Source organism: Equus quagga, chromosome 15 (assembly GCF_021613505.1).
Source record: "Equus quagga isolate Etosha38 chromosome 15, UCLA_HA_Equagga_1.0, whole genome shotgun sequence".
Lineage (NCBI taxonomy): Eukaryota > Metazoa > Chordata > Mammalia > Perissodactyla > Equidae > Equus > Equus quagga.
Window position 1 is genome coordinate 84,877,182 of NC_060281.1, and position 20,221 is coordinate 84,897,402.

The following is a 20,221-nucleotide window of genomic DNA, read 5'->3' on the forward strand; positions in this document are numbered from 1 at the left end:
TTTAAGATTGCTTCTCTCTTTCAAATGAAGTCAAACATACAACAGATCCCAGTCTGTTTCAAGGGTGAACTGAAATCACCAAAGCACTGATTTACGGAGAGTTCGGGGAATTGTATGTAAGATTAAACGATCACTCTAATGTTTGAATGGGAAATAGGCAAATTCTCAAGGACTGCTGAACTCTTTCTTTCATGATGCGGCTTGATATGAACTATTTTCACATGAAGAAATACCTAGGGGAATGAAGGATTTATTTTTCAAAAATATTCTTTAAGCCAAAGGACTTTTATTTCTCGATGAGAAACCATTCTCCTTGCTCTCAAACTCACCACAGTAAAATTATTTCAGTGATGTGTCGCACTCTGACAGAATGTTTCTCTATGTTTTCATCTTGTATATTTTTCTACATTTTTCTTTCCTCCATTTTACTACTGAAGCCAGTGAGACAGGAAAATATCCAGTACTTGGAGACTCGATGGAAGTTTCCAGAAGGGAAAGAGAAAAGTCTACTGAAACCTCCAAAGGGGCAGCAAAAGTCTGGAAAGGCAGCGAAGAAATCATTTTCTGTCGGTCTTTTTCTCATCCTCAAAAAAAATAATTGGAAAATACAATTCTAGAGCCCCAGGAGGCATGTTGGTGCTCTTTGTTTTTGCCAGGTCTTTCTAATGCCCACCTTTGAATTCCAGTGCCACCATCTAACTAGCTGTGAACTCTTGACAACTCATAGAATAGCTCTGAGTTTCAGCTCTCTGCTATGTAAAATGGGGACCACAATCACAGCCTCAGATGACAATGCAAACATCTACTGAGTTTGTAAACCTGTGTCTAGCTTATGGAAAAGGGCCAACAGAGGCCATTTCTCTCTTTGTCCAAAAAGAAGCAAGCTGAGAGGTTCTAATAGAGAGTCTGAGTTAAAATATGAAGCATTAACTTGGCATGACAGAGCACCCAATAAGGCACCTTATGCATCTCAGTTTATTAATATTATTTAGTAGTGTAACATGAAATCAAAGTTGTGTACATTTACTGAGAAATCCTATCTGCCATGGGAAACTGAAATGACGCGTATTTTACAGAATCCAGATTCTCCTGTCTGTTTGACTCATTTTCAAAGATAAGTTAGACAAATAGCTTTTTTCCTCCTTGTAACTTTCTTCCAACTATAATTCTCTCTCTTTTAAACTTAGCCATTTCCAACATTCAAAAACACCATAATCCAAAGTCCTTACTCACTATAAACTATGCTGAGTTTTAATCTCTAGGGCTTAAAACCCAACATTGAACCAAAGGAGGAGAAAATAGACAAGAAGAAACACACAACAAACCCTTAGCTTATGCTTGACTGAAAGAAAGTTTGTACACACATACTCTCCTTGTTCTTTTTTATTTCACTCTGGTATTAGCCCAGTGAGCTCATTCTGTGTCCTTCTTTGGAAGTAGTTTTTTCTAGTACACAGCCAGACCAATTCTAGTATTAATCTGAAACTTTACTAGCTTCAGCTTTAACATAATTATTAATAGACAGTGTTTATATGGAAAAAGAGGTAGGCCCATTTCACTTAGCCACTCAGTGACTATTCCCTGAGAGTCAACCACGTTCCAGGTACTGTACTGATGATAAAGCAGACAGACCCAATCCCCACCCTCAGTGGACCTCTAGTCCAGAGGGAGAGAGAGACATTACAACATAAACTCCACAAAATAAATAAGGCTATGATTAAGGACAGTCAAAAAGGAAACATACAAGCTGCTGAGATAGAAGAAAAGAGAAATCCACAACAGCAAAACTATCCAGACTAACAAAAAGCTTTTTTTTTAAACAACCCCAAAGAGATTTCCTAAGTTTTCTATGGGGATGTGGCACCCAAAGCATCATTAAGAAACAAATCCAAAAGACAGAGGAGGTGGCTTGCAGTGGATAGCTAAAGGAAAGGAAATCAATGTCATATATCACTTAGTCTTTCCATTTAATCTTCACAAGAAAGGCTGTCTCCAACCTTGAGGTGACAATATGTGATGCATATGGTTTCAACCTCGTCAGTCTAAATTAATAAGTATATATATTAATTTACAGCACAAGCTGAAAGCTATCCCATGGCTATATCCTTTCCTGGACAGGATATGTCAATCCAACTTCCGGTTTTAGGTAGAAGCATCCACTGTTGCTTGATCCACCTGTGGGACTGGAGGTGAGGAAGCAGAAAATGACCCGAAGCCCCTATCAGCAACACGCTTGAGGGAGGCCCTAGTGTGGAAGCCGAGGGAAGCAAGTGCAGGACAGCTATGGCCAACTCTGGAGATGAGACGGTACTTAGTCCTTCCTAAACCAGGAAGCTTTGCTGAGGGCCGCCAGAAAATGAAGCGTTATCTCCCGGAGTCTCCACTTGGCAGGGAGACATGCAGCATGCACAGGAAGACAGAAAAAGACAAGTTTATGATGATAACTTTGTCTCCATCAGACAATATGTTTTTGGAAGTGACAGATCCTTAGATCAATTCTGCCTCTCCTAGCTTATTAGCAGTGACCCTCACTGCATTAGCATAAGTCTATCAAAAGCCAGGAAAGAACATCTCATTACTTGTGAAGCCATAACGAGCTGAATGTGTTACTGGGAATCAGAAGAGCTCCACGTGCTGGCCTAGGGGTCAAGTCTTGTAATGTGGATGTTAGTTCAAGGTCTGCATTAACTACTTAATCTAGGTAATCCACCTCTTTGAGCGCCCAGGATAATACTGTGCTTTCCTGGTACTTCACAGGGGTGGAAGTGGGAAGAAAAAGGCAGGAGAGAAGAAAGGGTGAAAGTAGGAGAGAAGAAGAAGTAGCCAGCAAACGGGTAAGAGCAGACAGTGTTAAGTGATTGATTAAATAAACAGCAATAAAGGAAAGAGAAATTTAAGTACAAATGATTCAAAGGCCTCAAAACTAAGGAACTTGGGGAGAAAAGATGGAGGTTTTAAAATAAATGGGAAAAACTGGGAATAAAGTTATCCCAGATGGAGGAGTTGCCTGAGAAAAGGTATGATTTTGGGTGTGCTGAGCTTGAGGTGAATTCCCGGGGAGCTGCTTATATACAGCAGGAAGGTCAAGCCTAGAAATCAAGCAAGACAGTGGGCCAGGGACATAATCTGTGTCCGAGAGGAAGACTACGTTTCCAAGGGGAAGTCCAATAACCAAGTGTGAGTGAGGGGAAAGGCCCATAGTTTCAGAGAAAGAGGAAGATGAGACGCCATCAGAGGAGATTGGAGGAGTGCTTGCAGAGCCTCACCACACCTGGGTGTGTGTGGTGTCCAGGGGCGAGAGAGAAAAGCAGACAAATGGTCAACCATCAGATGCTGGAGCGAACAGGAGCTTGAAGCCTGAGCGAAGATCACCCTTCTCTCTCTCCAGGTCTCCATGGGCAGGTGTGAGTGGGAAACTGTGTTACTGTTCAGTGTATATTCACTCCATGGGATAGATACACTCCCACCCCACTGATGTCTGGCTTGATCCGTGGCTTGCTTTAGCCAATGGAACATGAGCGGACAACAGGTGAGCAGAGCTCTAAATGTGCTTGGTCTCTTGCGGTCCTGACTTCTGCTATGAGAAGAGTCTTGTCTATTTGCCACTGGTCAGAAAAAGATGAGACACAGGGATCTAAGCCCAATAGGCAGCCTAAAGTAGAACCACTCCAGTTGACCTACAGACCCAGAGCAGAAATTCATGTTTGTGGTTATAAGTCTGAAATTTCAAGGTGCTATATGGCATTTTGGAGGAAAACTCAACCCATAGAGTGTGAGTTGTGGGTCTGTCATAGCAAAATGTGCTCCTTTAAGGACGGCACCCCTCCAGGGCCTCCTACCCCTGTGCTCAAATCATAAAGTGCTATGATTTGAGCTCAAAGTACAAGCGGGATGAAAAACAATGCCTATTTTAACCAGTTCAAAGACGAACTTCGTGGCTATGCTGGGGTTATTTTCCCAAAGCAAGATAAGTCAAGAGTTATATATTAAATGTCTTAAATATTGATTGTTAGATAAAGTTGCACAGAATCAATCAGAAAGAAAAGGCCAGGGAATTTCACTGGGGCAAAGGGCAGGATATACAAAGTCAGGGAGATTGAGATTTGATTAGTTCAAAGAATTTTTACAAAATTGGTTATGGCAACAGCCAGTCAACAGTTGATGTGGAACTGAGAGGGAAGCACTTGAATGTCTGGATTGGTCAATGGATTCACCCCACCCCTCTCCCTGTGGCCCTGGTTCTAACAGGAATGCCATTCTAAGCTTTGGGACCATGAGTGAAAGATCTGGGACAAGAAATAAAAGAAGAAATGTCTGGGGCCAGCCCCAGTGGCCTAGTGGTTAAGTTTGGCACACTCTGCTTTGGTGGCCCGGGTTTGGTTGCTGCGCGTGGAACTACACTACTTGGCTGTTAGTGGCCATGATGTGGTGGCAGTTCACATACAAAAAGAAGATTGGCAACGGATGTTAGCCCAGGAGAATCTTCCTCAGCAAAGAAGAAGAAGAAGAAATGTCTGGTGACCAATAGTGCCCCTCCTAGGTCTTCATGGCATCTACCAAACTGTCCCCCACCCTGTGACCCAGGTGCAGAAGCGTCAGCCTGTGGCCCGGGGAAGCCCAGGCCATTCACAGTTCCAGGCCCCTACACTTGCCAAATGACAGGCACATAATGGTTTTCCTTGTGTCACTGCACTCTGCTTTTTATCTTTAGGCTGATTCCACCATTCACCAGATTATCCCACCCATGAATATGAAGAAAAAAACCTCCTATGTAGCAATTTCAAGAATTTTGCTTTTAAAAAAGTTCACGAGAAATACAAAAGGGGATTCAATTTAGGCTATTTCAGAGGTCATACTAGAAGACCAACTACACTTATCCTCCTTGCTAAGCTGCTGACTTACACTAAGAAGCTTACCGAAGCCTTCTGAACTCATTTTATACTCAGCCTTTTGGAAGGAATCCAAATTCGGGAATCAAGGGCGCAAGACCAGAGTCTGCAGTGTGTTCCACTCATTTCTGCAGCTGTCTCTTCAGTGCTCTAATCCCTAACCTGGCATCATCTTTTCTTTTCTCAAACAGATATAGCTGAGCCTGACTGAGTCACTTCAGAGATAAGGCCTGCCTTTTGGAACCCCGCCGTCTCCCAAGAAGACAAGACATAAGAAACTCAGTCAAGCAAACCCACCCCATCAGAAAGGGAGCCCGACTTCAGATCTTGCAAGAAAGAGGCGAGCCTTAGGACGCAGCAGCTGAGCGACTGTGATGGAGAAGACCACATTTCCTGAAGCAAAGGACAGGTTGTCCTCCTCTTGCCACCACCATTCACCATCTGAAGGCCCTGGGCCCTTCCTTCCTCCACACCCTTGCCCGGTGAGGAGCTCCTCTGCCTAGAATGACCTTTCTCCCCTCACTCTGCAGGGCCCAGCTCAAAAGGAAGCCACCTTCCCTGGAAGCCTCTTGGACCACTGCCTAGCCCCCAAGTAGGCAGAACAAGGCGCAGCCTCCTTTGTTTAGACCTTTACATAACATTTCACACGTAGTAGATTAATAATTTACACACTTGTTGTGCATTCCACACTGTGAGCTACTGTAAGGCCAAGGAGTCCAGCTACGATTCATGCATATACTTCCAGGCGCAGTACCAGCTCTGCCAGAGACTACACGCTCATAAAATATTTTCAAAACGGTACTACCTTAATTTAGAATCAAATTGGAAACTCTGTTTAAGGCACAAAATAAACGCCTCAAAATATCATATCCTCTTTTATTCCACAGAATTATGGAAAGGATTTGGGGTAAGAAAAAATATTTGATTTGTAAAATAAAACCTTAATAGTTAGGATTAATTGGGACGTCAGCCTCAATTAGCAAAAAGCCAGAATTGGAAAATATTGTAAAGATAGTTTTAAACTTTCAAAGACCCAGTGTAACTGAAAATAAGCCAATGATGTAGCAATGAATGGTGCTTGGGTACTTGCTTAAAGGAGAGATACAAATAATTTAAATCAGTCTAACAATTTTCCATTTATAAATCGATTAAATATGTCCAAGTGGCAATTTTGCTTTTGCAGTTCATTTGCTTGAAAAATTCTTTCTTTCCTCTTTTTTGGGGAGTGAGAGGAATCTCTTTGGGATTGGATTAATCATAATCTTTGGTTCCCGACACCCTCTCATCATTAATCCATGTACGGCCTCCTTTCATTTACTTATTTAGTAATTTTTAATAACATAAGAAGTGCTCACAAAACAACCACCCAAAACAGAAGCCAGAGCACAACTTACGTCTAATCATTTGTTACCTCCCCCGGAGCCCATCCCCCACCTCCCCTGCCTGAGGCAAGTACCAGCCCAAATCCCATGGCCTTCACTCCCTGCTTGTCCTTGCTACATAAGGTTTATGGCATCTAGATGTATTCCTAAAAGCGTATTTTAATTTCAGTTGCTTTTTACTCTGTTAAAAGGATGTCATGCTGTAGGTAGTATTTTAGGACCTACTTTTTTCACTTAATATTATATTTCTAAGATTTAGCCTCATCTTTGGGTTCACTATGGCTCATCTCTTTTTAACTGCTGCCTAATGTTCCATTTGGAACTGCACCACCATTTACTCACCCACTCTCTCACTGATGGCATGTGGGTGTTTCCAGGATTTTGCTATTGTTTACAGTGCAGCTCTAAACATTCTTGATCATATACAAGAGCCTCTCTTATATATTATATCTGGGTCAAAGGGTATGTGAATATTCTGCTTTAGAAGGTCCTGCCAAATTGTATTCTGGGGGCCGGCCCCGTGGCAGAGTGGTTAAGTTCGCGCACTCCGCTTTGGCAGCCCAGGGTTTCGCCAGTTCAAATCCTAGGCGCGGACATGGAGCCACTCATCAGGCCATGCTGAGGCGGCATCCCACATGCCACAATTAGAAGGACCCACAACTAGAAATACACAACTATGTACCAGGGAGCCTTGGGAGAAAAAGGAAAAATAAAATCTTAAAAAAAAAATTGTATTCTGATGTGGTTATGCCAATCTACTCTCTCATCAGCCACACATAACGTGTCTCGTGGACCCAAATCTCCTCCAACACTTGGCATTGTCAGACTTGTTAATAACTGCCACTTGTTATCAGTCTAGAATCAACTGGAGCCATCAGTATTTATGAATAGGTGCAATCTAAATTATCAGTGTTTTGTAACAAGAAAATGCATTTGATTCTAAAAATAACTTTCACTGTAGAAAATTTAGAAATATAGAAAAACACCAAAAGAAAAGAAGAATAACAGCTACACTTGATCAAGGTTTACTATTTATCTACAATAAAGGAATATTTACCCTATTATAAGGGCAGTCTACAATTGACATTTATTCAAAAGCCCCTGGGAGCACTCCTTCCAGACCTGATCTACTACTGAACACAGCCCGGCTATCAGTGAGCTTAGCGTTCCCAAAGTGCCACTGTACTGTCCCAGGTGCTCAGGAGGCAGCCAGACTCTGGCTAAACATCAGAATTAAAAACTGAAGATGTGTTTTGAAATTCCTAACACCTCCATTATGGGAGGCTCATGCTCTATACAGTGGCTTCAATCCACGCCTCTCTTGATCTGGGAAGAAGGGACTGGAAGTTCTTATTAAACACTTAATAAAAGCAGTTCTTTTATTTGAAATCCATTTTCAGAAACTCCTTTGTAGTGCTGTACTTCCTTTCAGCAGCAAGAGGCCATTAAGGAGAGCAAAAACGGTCTGCAGAGTAACAAGGACACCATGGCCAGGCAGTGGGTAATTGAATAAAGGTGTTCCCCAAGGCACAGGGACTCAATTTCTAGGGGCACAATGTATTTTCACACCCACTAGAGAAAGAGAATCAGTAAACCAGCCCAGCATGAACAGACAGCCTGCTCACAGCACGTCTTCTGGCGACTAAATTTCAATTTACTGACGTCTCACTATGGGCCAGGCACTGTGTCAGACAGGGAGAATTCGGAAAGGAGAAGGACACAGCATCTGCTTTCCATGGCATCACTATCTGCTTGGGAAGACACACAAGTCAGGCGATTATGAAATAAGTGCTATTATTAGGTGCCATAGAGGCGAGCAGAAACCTGATTTGGACTTAGAGTGACCTGAGTGGCCCTAAGGGAAGCAGTGCGAGATTTGAACAGAGCTCTAACGGGTGATTAGACTATCTACAGGAGAAGGACAATTCCAGGCAGAAAGGAGAGCTTCATTCATTCAGAGAGTCAGTCAAACATTTATTCACTCAAACATTTATTAAGCATCTACTATATTGCAGGACTGCCCCAGGGACTGGATATGCAGAGGTAAATGAACCTGACAACGGAGCTTCAGAAGGTCTTTCTGAGGAGGTACCATTGAAGCAGGAATTTGAAGATGAGAAGGAACCAGCCACAGCAAGAGCAGTAGGCAGAATTTTACAGAGAGAAGGAAGGGTATGTGCAAAGCTTTAAGGTGGGAAAGCCCTTGGTATATCCTAGGAGGTGAAAGGAGGCTGGGGCACAGGGAGATGCCAAGCTGGAGGAGGACTAGAGGTGCCATTCAAGGGGCAGGCAGAGGCTAGATCTCACGGGCTTACAGGATAGCATATGGAACTTGAGCTGGAGTCCGAAGACCATCAGAACCTTTGAATGGATAAAGTGGGGGGCAGGGCTGGGGGGGCGGGTTGTGATGGGCAGAAGAGCAAGGAAATCTAGTCCCAAATACATCTTTGAAAGATCACTATGGCTGAAAGGCACTGGAAGGCCACGAGAGGGAGAGGGAGCAAGAGAAGTCAGAGAGGAGCGGCAGCAACAGTTCAGGACAGAGATGACCGGGATCTGCACTGTGCCTGTGGTGGTGCAGACAGAAGTGGATGGATTCAGAATGTGCTTTTTATACTTTTTTAAAAATTATGGTAAAAAAATGTGCCTCCTTACTGTTTTCCATAGGGGCTGCAGCTTTTTACCGTATCACCAACAGTGCACAAGAGTTCCAATTTCTCCACATCCTCATCAACATTTATTATTTTCTGGGGTTTCTTGATAGTGGCCATCCTAACAGGTGTGAGGTGACATCTCATTATGATTTTGATTTGCATTTCTCTGATGATTAGTGATGCTGAGCATCTTCTCGTGCTTGTTAGCCATTTGCATATCTTCTTGGAGAATGTCTATTCAAGTTCTTTGCCCATTTTTGAATTGGATCATTTGGTTTGTTTGTTGTTAAGTAGCAGGAATTCTTTATACAGTGTAAATATTAACCCCATATCACATTGTTTGAAAATATTTTCTCCCAATCTATAGGCTGCCTTTTTACTCTATTGTTTGTTTCCTTTGCTGTGCAGAAACTGTAAGTTTGACGTAGTCCCACTTGTTTAACTTTGCTTCTGTTACCTGTGCTTCTGGTGTCATATCCAACAACTGACTGCCAAATCCAATGTCATGAAGCTTTTCTCTAGTGTTTTCTTCTGGGAGTTTTATAGTTTCGGTTTTTGTTTTTTTTTTTAAGATTTTATTTATTTTTCTTTCTCCTCAAAGCCCCCCAGTACATAGTTGCGTATTTCAGTTGTGGGTGCTTCTAGTTGTGGCATGTGGGACACCACCTCAGCAGGGCTTGATGAGTGGTGCTAGGTCCGTGCCCGGGATCCGAACTGGTAAAACCCTGGGCCACCAAAGTGGAGTATGTGAACTTAACCACTTGGCCACAGGGCCAGCCCCTAGTTTCAGGTCTTATGTTTAGCTTTTTAATTCATTTTGAGTTAATTTTTACATATGGTATAAGACAAGAGTCTAACTTCATTCTTTTGCATATGGATATCCAGTTTTCCCAACACCGTTTATTGAAGAGACTATCCTTTCCCCAACATGTAGCCTTGGCACTCCTGTCAAAGATCATTTGACCATATTGTGAGAGTTTATTTCTGGGTTCTCCATTCTATTCCTTTAGTTTATATATCTGTCTTTATGCCAGTATCTCACTGTTTGGATTACTATAGCTTTGTTTTAAAATAAGGAAGTATGAGGTCTCTAGCCTTTTCTTTCTCAAGATTGTTTTGGCTATTTGGGGTCCTTTGAGATTTCATATAAATTTTAGGATGGTTTTGTTCTATTTTTCGCAAAACTGCCATTGGGATTTTGATAGAATTACATTGAATCTGTAGTTTGCTTTGGGTAATACGGACATTTTAATAATATCAGGTCTTCCAATCAATGAACATGGGATGTCTTTTCATTTATTTGTGTCTTTAATTTCTTTCAGCAATGTTTCTTAGTTTTCAGTGTACGTGTCTTTTGCCTCCTTGGTTAAATTTATTCCTAAGTATTTTATTCTTTTTGATATTATTGTAAATGAGATTGTTTTCTTAATTACCTTCTTGGCTTATTCATTGTTAGCATATGAAACGCAACTAATTTTTGTGTGTTGATTTTGTATCCTCAACTTTGCTGAATTCATTTATTAGTTCTAATGGGGTTTTTTTGGATTTTGTGTAGAATCTTTAGGGTTTTCCACATATAACATCATGTCATCTGTGAACAGATATAATTTTACTTCTTCCTTTGCAATTTAGATGGTTTTTATTTCTTTTTTTCTTGCTTAATTGCTCTAGCTAGGGCTTCCAGTACTATGTGAGATAGAAATGGCAAGAGAGGGCATCCTTGCCTTGTTTCTGATCTTGGAGGGGAAGCTTTCAGTTTTCACCATTGAGTACAACGTTAGCTGTGAGCTTTCCATATATGGCCTTTATTATGATGAGGTGATTTCCTTCCTTTCCTAGTTTGAGTGTTTTTATCACAAAAGGGTGTTAAATTTTATCGATCGCTTTTCCTGCATCTATTGAGATGATCATCTGCTTTTTGTCTTTCATTCTGTTAATGTACTACATATTACATTGATTGATTTGGGGGAGAAATGGGGAAACTCAAGAGTTGAGCTTTAGATATTTTACAGTAGAGATGCCTGGAAGATACCCAGGCAGAGATGTGTAGTGGGCAGCTACACCTACAGAGCCAGAGGTAGAGATGCCTGAGCTAGAGGGGAGGAGAAGTCACAGGGTACACATAGAGAACAGAGAGGAAGGTGTGGTGGCTGGGGCATGGCGTTTACCAAGAGGCAAGAATGGAGAATAAACCCAGAATGCCTTCCTACAGCTAGATCACGGTGCCAGGCTCTGAAACTTCGACTGCATTCTCTCTAAACTTAAATTACAGAAAGCTCTCTTTTTTCCTTTTGAATGACAGAGTTGTTTGTTCATGGCTATTGTCCATTGTGAAAAAAACTGAAAATAAAGAAAAGTATAAAGAATAAAATACCAAGCATCTATAATTCTGTCATCCAGCTGTAATTACCACTAACACTATGGCCGCTTTCCTTCCAAGAATTTTTTCTTAGTTTACATTGGTTTGGCCTTTCTAAGAATAATTTTCCAGTAGTATTAAAAATCTTTAAAATGTTCATACCCTTTGACTCAAAAATTCTCACTTTAGAAATGGAGTAAAGATGTATTCATAGGAATATTTATAATAGGTCTATACCCATCTTTTGAATATATCACAAAATCTAAATTGTTATATACATAATTTTATATCTTACATTTTTCACTTAATATTTTGTCACATTTAGCTATGTGATTAAAAATTTTCTGTAAACAATTTTAATTGCAACATAATATGTTGGAGAGATATAAAATAATTTGACAATTATTGTGGACATTTAAGTTGCTTTAATTTTTTTCTATAACATATAGACCTATTATAAATATTCCTATGAACACATCTTTGCTCCACTTCTAAAGTGAGAATTTTTGAGTCAAAGGGTATGAACGTTTTGAAGATTTTTTTTTTTTTTAAGATTTTATTTTTTCCTTTTTCTCCCCAAAGCCCCCCCAGTACACAGTTGTATATTCTTCGTTGTGGGTCCTTCTAGTTGTGGTATGTGGGACGCCGCCTCAGCGTGGTTTGATGAGCAGTGTCATGTCCGTGCCCAGGATTCGAACCAACGAAACACTGGGCCGCCTGCAGCAGAGCGCGCGAACTTAACCACTCGGCCACGGGGCCAGCCCCACGTTTTGAAGATTTTTAATATTACTGGCAAATTATTTTTAGAAAGGCCAAATCAGTTTATATCCCTAGGGTATGAGACTGCTCGTTCACTGCATCCTTACCCTCACTGAGCATTATGGCTTTAAAAAATATTTACTAATTTTATAGATGAAAAATAATTTATCTGTCATTGAAATGTTCTTACTGATTTCATGAAACTGTGAAGCAGAAATCAGTCTCACAAAAACTCCATTCTGACTAGTTGACTAACTCAAACCACACCACTACGGTGTTCAATTTTAATATCATAATCAAGAACGTGAGTTTAAGCTTACAATATATGAACAAATTTCTAATAAGACTAGCCCGAAGTAGCAAGAAAGGCCTTATTTCTGGCAGTCCAAAGTGGGGATTGAAGCTACCGAGGGCAGCCCAACAAAGTCATGCTGAGTGAGCACCAAGCCCCCCAAAGTCCTAGAGATCCCTAAGGACTCGTAACTTGTTAGCTTTTAGTATACAGCAGAGGGGAAAAGATTAAAGTGAGGAACATGAGCAAGTTACAGTCCTTCCTCTCTCCCTGCCAGTGATGAAGAGCTGAACTATAACCCAAAAGCCATTTTTTCAATTCAAAAGGCATCTGGAAGCAGAATTACTCACCACCCAGGATGATATAAAAGAATTGCTTAGGCCTGGGCTCAGAGGCTTTGCCTCTTCGGAGCCCACTTTCATTAACCAAGCTCCCAGAGCTGTACAAACCAGAATGCCAGTTTATGCGCATTTTCTATCTGCAAGTAGATTCACATGAGAAACCAAATGATAATCAGAAAGTGTGACAAGAACCAAGGAACCTGAACAGGGGAAGGCAGGAGGACAACCTGAGAGGTCTTCTCCACTGTGGGTTACCGAAGGACTGGGGTGGCCTTCACCCAGCTTATTTCTCATCATCCTTCTGAGCTTCACTCAAATATAACCTCCTCAAGGTAGCCCCCTCAATGCCCAGTATAGGTTTCCCCACCCTGCTAATACATTTTCATTACACCCTGCATTTTCATTTAAGCACTTAAAACAATTTTAATTAAAAGATCTTATATGCTCTGTTGTTAACTATCTTTCAGTTACCCGAGAGCAGAAGCTATGCCTGCCTTATTCACTACTCTATCCCCAGTCTCTAGTCTGCATAGTACATAGTAGGTGCTCAAATATTTGTGGAAGGGAGGGAGGGTGAGAAATACGAGCATGATGACTGCAAGTCCACCATGGGAATAGCCTTCCAATGGGGCTCGAGTCCCTTAGCCAAGATTCTCCCCCTAACAATATCAGAAATGGGCAATGCCAAAATCTGCCCTGCTTACTCTCCCCTTTTCCGTGTTTCTACTGCTATCCAACCATTCTCCTCTAACACTTGCTCTGGATATGCAGTATCTTTGGTCAGGTTACAGTTTAATCAGACTGGCCTATGTGTCTTTCTTCTGCTAAAGCAGCTCTGTATACTCCTGGCCTAACTTATTTTACAGTCATTTATAATTAAATCTCAGGGAGTAGCCTTACTTCCAAGTTTTTGGGGGTTACCACAAGGTCAAGCCCCTGTAATCAGCATACCACTCCCCAGGGTTAAGGACAGGGATGCTCCAGGATGCACAGCAGTCATGGGAGAAATAAGACAACAATGTGTGCATGTGGCTGAAGCCTGTTCATACTTCATACAGACAGAAGCCAGAGATGACATTCTTACATGCTTCTGCTATTTTCTTAAAATATGATATTAATTTTGATAATTAAAAACAGAACAAGCACTGGCCTGGGTGTTTGGGCGAGATCTAGATTGTTTTGATCTTGGCTCTGACACTAACTTGGCTGTCAGCAAGTCCCAATCATTGCTGGCTTCTGTTAAATAAAAAGAGTTGGACTAGATGACCACTACAACCCCTTCCTGTCTTGACATTACATTATCCAATGATTATTTTTCATCTAAGAACTCGTCCTCGACTTCGTAAGCACTCCAAAGATCAATCCAGCTGCTGGCAATGACTACCACACACTCAAGAGTATTAAGAGATGGTTAAGCATCTCTAAAGAAATCTCAGTGATATCTTAGGATTTTTATGATTACAAATGAAACCATTCAAGAGACCAAGCAGATACGCTTGGGGCCTGACACCAGCTAACACAGCAGATTCTCTGGCTTACGTATCTTCTTGACACTTGTCACCCGCTGGATGGAGGACTGAGACGCCTGGGACATCTGGCTATGACCCAGCTGTAGGGACCATCCTCTTTTGACTTTCTCCAGAAGCAGGGTGCTTGTGGAAGTTATTTTCCACATGTAAAATAGTCAATCACGATAAAATATTTGCATAAGCATATAACTTTTACAATCTTTGCAAGAAGCACTTCTCTATTTTTGATATTGGGACTTCAATTTCCTCCACCTCAGCCCCTCAACGCACAGATCCTGTCTCTGGTGCTAAATTACTCTCTCAAACAGGCGTTCAGCTATAGTACAAACAAACTCATTATGAATCTGTTTATAACCAAAAAATCATGTGTTCTAATTAGCTGGTATGTTAAATTCAAAGCCATGTTTACGTTTAAACATTCTATAAATTCTCCTTAGAAAATGGGCATCTCTGACGAGGCCCGTCCCTGTCTGAAAGGAAATTGCCCCCAAGAAGAAAGATATCCCACTAAGGGGTTTGCACTCCAGAGACACATATTTGTCTCTGCTGCAGCAACTGTGAATAGACTGGAACAAAAGTGTGAATTCCAAAAGATTTCTCCCATTAGCTCAAATAGGATGTTTACAAAGGAATAAAAAGTGTAAAAAACCCCTGAGATTGTATCTGAACATGGGATTGGAAAGGTTGTACTACTTGCCTCGAGTAGTAAGACTCTACCCCCAGGGCCTCCCGCACATTGGTGACGTGCTGCTCCAGGGCTGAGCTGGTAGCTGTTGGAAGAGTTGCATTGCTACCAGCCTGGAAGTCACTGGAGTTTTCCACTGTGTTATCACCCAGGTAGTGTTCGTGAAACTTCAGAATTCCTGAAACAACACAGGCACAGCCAACATTACACGCAATTGGGATTGGGGGTGAGAAAAGCGGGGCGTAGGGGATAGCAATGCCACCACCATGTGACCTCTTTGATAAGCATGCCATCCTCCAAACCATGTGAAGAAATTCTGAAATCCCAGGTCTCAAGAGGGCTTTCAGAAGTGTGGTCAGCCCCCTTTCTACAGCTTTCACCATCAGGTTTGGTGCTTGAAACCAGAGAACTCAAGGTAGGGCTTTTTGCTTTCGATGAGATATTCAGAAGCTCCTGGAATGATGACTACTTCATAGGTATTTCAAAACAGTTGCTTCTCAGAAGCGCCAACTAGGCAAGTGTCCTTTCGGGAAGAGTGCCTGAGCATGCCAAGGTACGGGCTCCCCAGAAACCGAATCCCGGACAAAAATAAAACCAGCCACGTGGTAATCAAAGGCCTTCCATTTCACAAGAGCAAACTGAAATAAATATGCAGTATAAAGGCCAGATAAAAACATTTCAAATTATTTTTAAATAAAACTAACTGGTCAATGGTCATTAATGGATTAAAGGAGCAAAAAATGATGGCTGAATGAAACTGAGGCAATGCACGGTGGTTTTCTGGCAATAAACACAGGACACATTCTCAAATGGTAATGAGGTGTGTCAGCGCTGGATAATGCTGGTCCTCTCTGATTGGTTTAGAGCCCCAGTGAAAGCTTCAGAGTCTCATTAAGAGCAAAGAGGAACGAAAAGAGAAACAATAGGAGCCTCATTATACATGGCTCATTATTACAGGGATTTGGATATACCACCTGTCAAATCACGTCCCCAAAACGTAACAACCACAGAGAGACAGAACTTGATACGTCCATCATCAACCGTGTCCTCCTGGGTATTCGTGCCCCTCTGTGGGCTGGGATACACAGGGATTCATTCCACCGTAGCTGACACTTACCATGTCACCATGAACAACACAACTTAAAACCTTTAGCATAAAAAGGTCAGAGGTAAGAATGTTCTTTGTAGAAAGCCCATAAAAATATAGAATTAAGGGGAAAAGATTATTAAAAATAATGCTGAGGCATAGAATGTATAAGCATGGTACTCTGAACCCAAGAGGCGTCTGAGAGCTGTCATCCAGACATCATTTTTTTTTCTTTTCAAATCAGAGGGATAGAAACATAATCAAGAAAATCTTGTCAATTCTCCCTGGCAGTTGAACTTTTTGAAACTGGCTTACAGATATTCGAGAAGCCCCATTCTTCGAGATTCCCAATTATAAGATCCACTTCCCCAGTCAATAAACTCTAATTGGATCTGGTGTGTCTCCAACATGGTAAAGCCATCAGCATTTTATTATGCAAAAAATATGGCCCTAACAGCTAATTAGTGGTTCTGTATTTAGTGCAACTGTTACAGCCTGAACATTTAATGCCGATTTAATCAAAGGGGATTTTTACTTCTGAAATGGATTTATAACAGAAGTGGTTAAAAATGGGTTCTGCTAGACTCAGAAAATTCAAGCATAAGACTTCATTTATATACTGATAGAACTGCCATTATCATTTTAGTCTCTTTAACTTTACCATGACAAAGGGTCACAATTATTAAATCACATCTAGAAAGAACGCGTTAGGACTTGCAGTCATCACTTTATTAGCTAATGAACAACAGCTGCCTAAAAATAGGGCTGCTGGTGAAATTAATCCTGCTCTTAGTCTTCCTTGATAAATGCTTTCACATTCACCGGCAAGCAGCAGCGATTTCTTGGGGGAATGAGAAAGCTGGGCTGTTTTATTAATTGAACGCCCCACCATGGAATATGCGCTGCCGCTGAGGTTTTGCTGAAAGCCGACATCAGCTCCTTAATCTGATCTATGGTAACGCACCTCTCCTACCTCTATTCATTAGACTTTCAAAGTCCAGTGTCTCAATGTCCTGTGCCCACGGAAAGGGATCTTACCTGCCCCGGGAGCAAGCAACCAGCTGTACAGGTAGCCTGCGGCCAGGGAATAGTAAAGCACTAGTCCCCTCTGGCCATTAACCATCTCTAAGATCTGATCGATAGTAACCGGGGAGTAGGGGTCAGAAGCCTGCTGTCCTGTTTGTCGTTCGACCAGAAGATCGGCAAATGCCCTTGTCCGTCCTCTTTCTGCCACAGCCAGGGCTTCATCGTGATGGCCTAGGAGACAAAGGGATAAGCTGAGAAGTCCATAGGGAGGGTGCTTACTCAGATTCTGGGCAGAAACCTCACTGTCTCTGCACTCCAATGTGTGGCAGACTCTCAGTCACGCTGTTTAAAATTTGACCGCCTGCCTCAGATGATGGGTGCAGTGCGTATTCTTATAAACCCCACGTTTTCAGGTTCCATACCACCCTAAGCATCGGGGCTTCCCCTGTCTTGCAGCCACCCACAAAAGAGCTGACTGTGTTCAAAGCATTCGTCCTCAGCCCCACCTGTTCTCTATTCCACATCTTGAGTCGCACCCTGGCCTCCTGGCTTCTGAGCCCTTTCACTTGGCTTCTTGGACCTGATGTTTTGCTCTTTGGTTTACCCCTGACCATCTTTCTATTTCTCCTCGATACAGCCCCTCTATGCCTCATACCGTCAAGCCCCATTTCCACATTTCCCCCTAATTTACCTCTGTGCTTTTATACGTGCTGGTCCCTCTGCTGGGGGTGCCCTTCCCCATTTCATTCAAAAAGAGGGATCCTAATAGTTGTCCTGCCTGTTTCAAAGGGCTATGGTCAAGATTAACTGAGGTACCGTATGTGAAGACAGTGGTAGGCTTTATCCAAAACACCACATACATAACAGGTGATATTATGGTTAGAGCTGATACCTCATTCCATTCTGGGCTCCCACACACTCACTCCTCTTCTCTCTTCTAGTCTCCATGGGTATAAGGTTTAAAGCTCTGAGGTCTTTAGTTTTTTGAAATTGCTTCTCTTTCAAGTTGTTTCTCAGTCTTTAATCCAATTTCTAATCCCACTTCCTCTAAAAGACTAGTCTGTAATCTAGTTTAAAAGCTACTGCACAAATATGAAAGAACAAAAAATATAAAGCAACATGCCTTCCAGTGAGGCTTGTTTAGAAGTGCTGAAGGAACACAATGCACGTATTTGCTTACGTCTTAAATATAAATATGGAAAAGTTGCTAGAACGAGGCTCCAAAGGGAGAGCGGGCAGAGGCAGGAGACCAGAGGCTACAGCTCTAGCATAGCACTTAAAGAGTGCCTTGCCTCCTGCAGCTCAAGCATCAGTAGAAAGTGGGATTTATACGTGTGTATGCAAATGTCTTCTTTCACTCTATTAAGTTATTAACTGGAACAGCAGGGACGATTTCTGTGCACATTGGAAAATTGGCCCCAAAGCGCTAGACAGACTTAACACTGTGATTATAATAGATAATAAATTGTAATCCCAGGCAATGAGGACATTTAATAATACATTTTGCAAGTGGAAGTTTGAGTATTCATACACACCAAGCAAAGGACAGGTTACTGACAGGCCCTCAACATCCAACTTCAAAGACATTGTTTATTCCAATGAGTACCTCCTAAACCCAAGTTCTCGGTTTGGGAAAATGGTCTGCAGAGATGGATAGGCCTGAGGAGAGGTGCAGGACAGGGGAGTTAGAATAGGATGGCTGCCAACAGTTAAGGCCCAGGTGAGGGAAGATGCATGTTGCGCCGTGCAATGCAGCACCACAGGCCTAGGAGAATCATCACTGATTACACCACAGTCTAGCAGGCAGATAGTAAAAACATTTACCAGCAGAATTAAAGATATGCAGCAGAGGACATAGGGAATCTGGAGGAGAAGACCTACTTTAAGCGTCCCTGTCTCCGGGATACCTTCCCTGGCTCCTGCGTCTGCCTGCCAAGCTGCTTTGTTTCCACAGCACCTGAGTTTCTTCTACCTGGTGCCAATCATATCACACTGCCTTCGCTAACAGGCTAAGAGCTTCGTGAATGCAGGAACCAGGGCTTCTTGACTTTAATCCCTAGGGCAGGCACTCAGTACATACAAATATTTGTTGAATAAACGAATGAACGTTCAATGGCTGGATTGTGGTTGTGGCTTCACAATCTGTTGTAACAACAAATCACGTTTCATCACAGCAATCACTAAACAAATTAGAGGCTTGGGCACAAGAGGGGAGCCCCAGCTGCTCTCACCTAGGCTGACGAGCACCCGCTGCAAGGCCTGGTAGGACGACGTCTGCAGGTCGAAGAGGGACAGTTTGTAGTCTGTGCTCAGCTGTGCCTCGTGTCGGATCGTTTCAAACAAGGCTGAGGCCCTATAAAGCTGCAAGTAGGGGACAAAGAATGTACGTTATCCATTCCTCAGAAACCACTGTCCACCAACTAAAGACAGCTTGTGCTCACATCTTGGTACACGACCTAAAAATTGTCTTAAAAGGTGTGAAAGGATGACTCTTTATGTCCAGGTAGGTCTCTGTGGGCCTGAAAAGGCATCAGATCATAGCCAGTAAATTCTAGTTCGTGTAGTCAGTTGTTGACATATAAGGGATCTAAAAGACAAGAGTTATAGACTCATAGTCTGAAAGTTAAAAAAAAAACAGCTATTAATCCAACCAAGCGCTGATTTTGATTAAAACAAAAAGCCACTCCTCTTGTCATCAAGCAACCGTAATTCACCACCCCCACGCCTCACGATGCTAAAGGACTGGAGCGAGAACAGGTGTGGTGGAGGTAGGCTAGAAACAGATGGGGCTGAGGGGAAAGGAGATGAAGGCAGCCACACTCGCAGGAGGAAGACAGCTTTCTGCAGGTGGGTCAGCTGAACCAAACACTGCCCTCCACAGCTAGTGCCCCAGGGTCAGGTCTTTGCTAGACAAGCTCCATAGGAGCCACGCCCACTCACAGGGACATCCACAGGACTAGACTCTCGACATCCTAAGGAGACACTGTACTGCTACTCTGATAGGCTTCTCAGCGAGACCACAAGACTTTTCTCCGCTGTTTATATGCTGGAAATAGTACTGAATTTTAAGTTCACGCAAACTTAAACAGAATTCCAAGACTAAGAGACTAGGAGAGAGGAATGTATTCCTAACTCTGCCACTAATTTGCTGTGTGAGTCTTGGCAAGATTCAGAGCTCAGTTTCTCGTTCTCCTCTATAAAGGGGGTGGTTATCATTC

At 42.3% G+C, this 20,221-nt stretch overlaps 1 protein-coding gene across 4 annotated transcripts in view; it reads right to left on the minus strand.

Moving 5' to 3' along the window:
- TTC28 (tetratricopeptide repeat domain 28) overlaps positions 1–20,221 on the minus strand; it is a 604,528-nt gene that overhangs the window by 81,223 nt on the left and 503,084 nt on the right. For all 4 annotated transcript variants that reach the window (XM_046640182.1, XM_046640181.1, XM_046640184.1 and 1 more), the window contains 3 exons: positions 19,235–19,364; positions 17,016–17,234; positions 14,903–15,068 (listed from right to left, as the gene is read on the minus strand). In XM_046640182.1, coding sequence (XP_046496138.1) covers positions 14,903–15,068; positions 17,016–17,234; positions 19,235–19,364 — 515 coding nt within the window. The remainder of the gene's footprint in view (positions 1–14,902; positions 15,069–17,015; positions 17,235–19,234; positions 19,365–20,221) is intronic.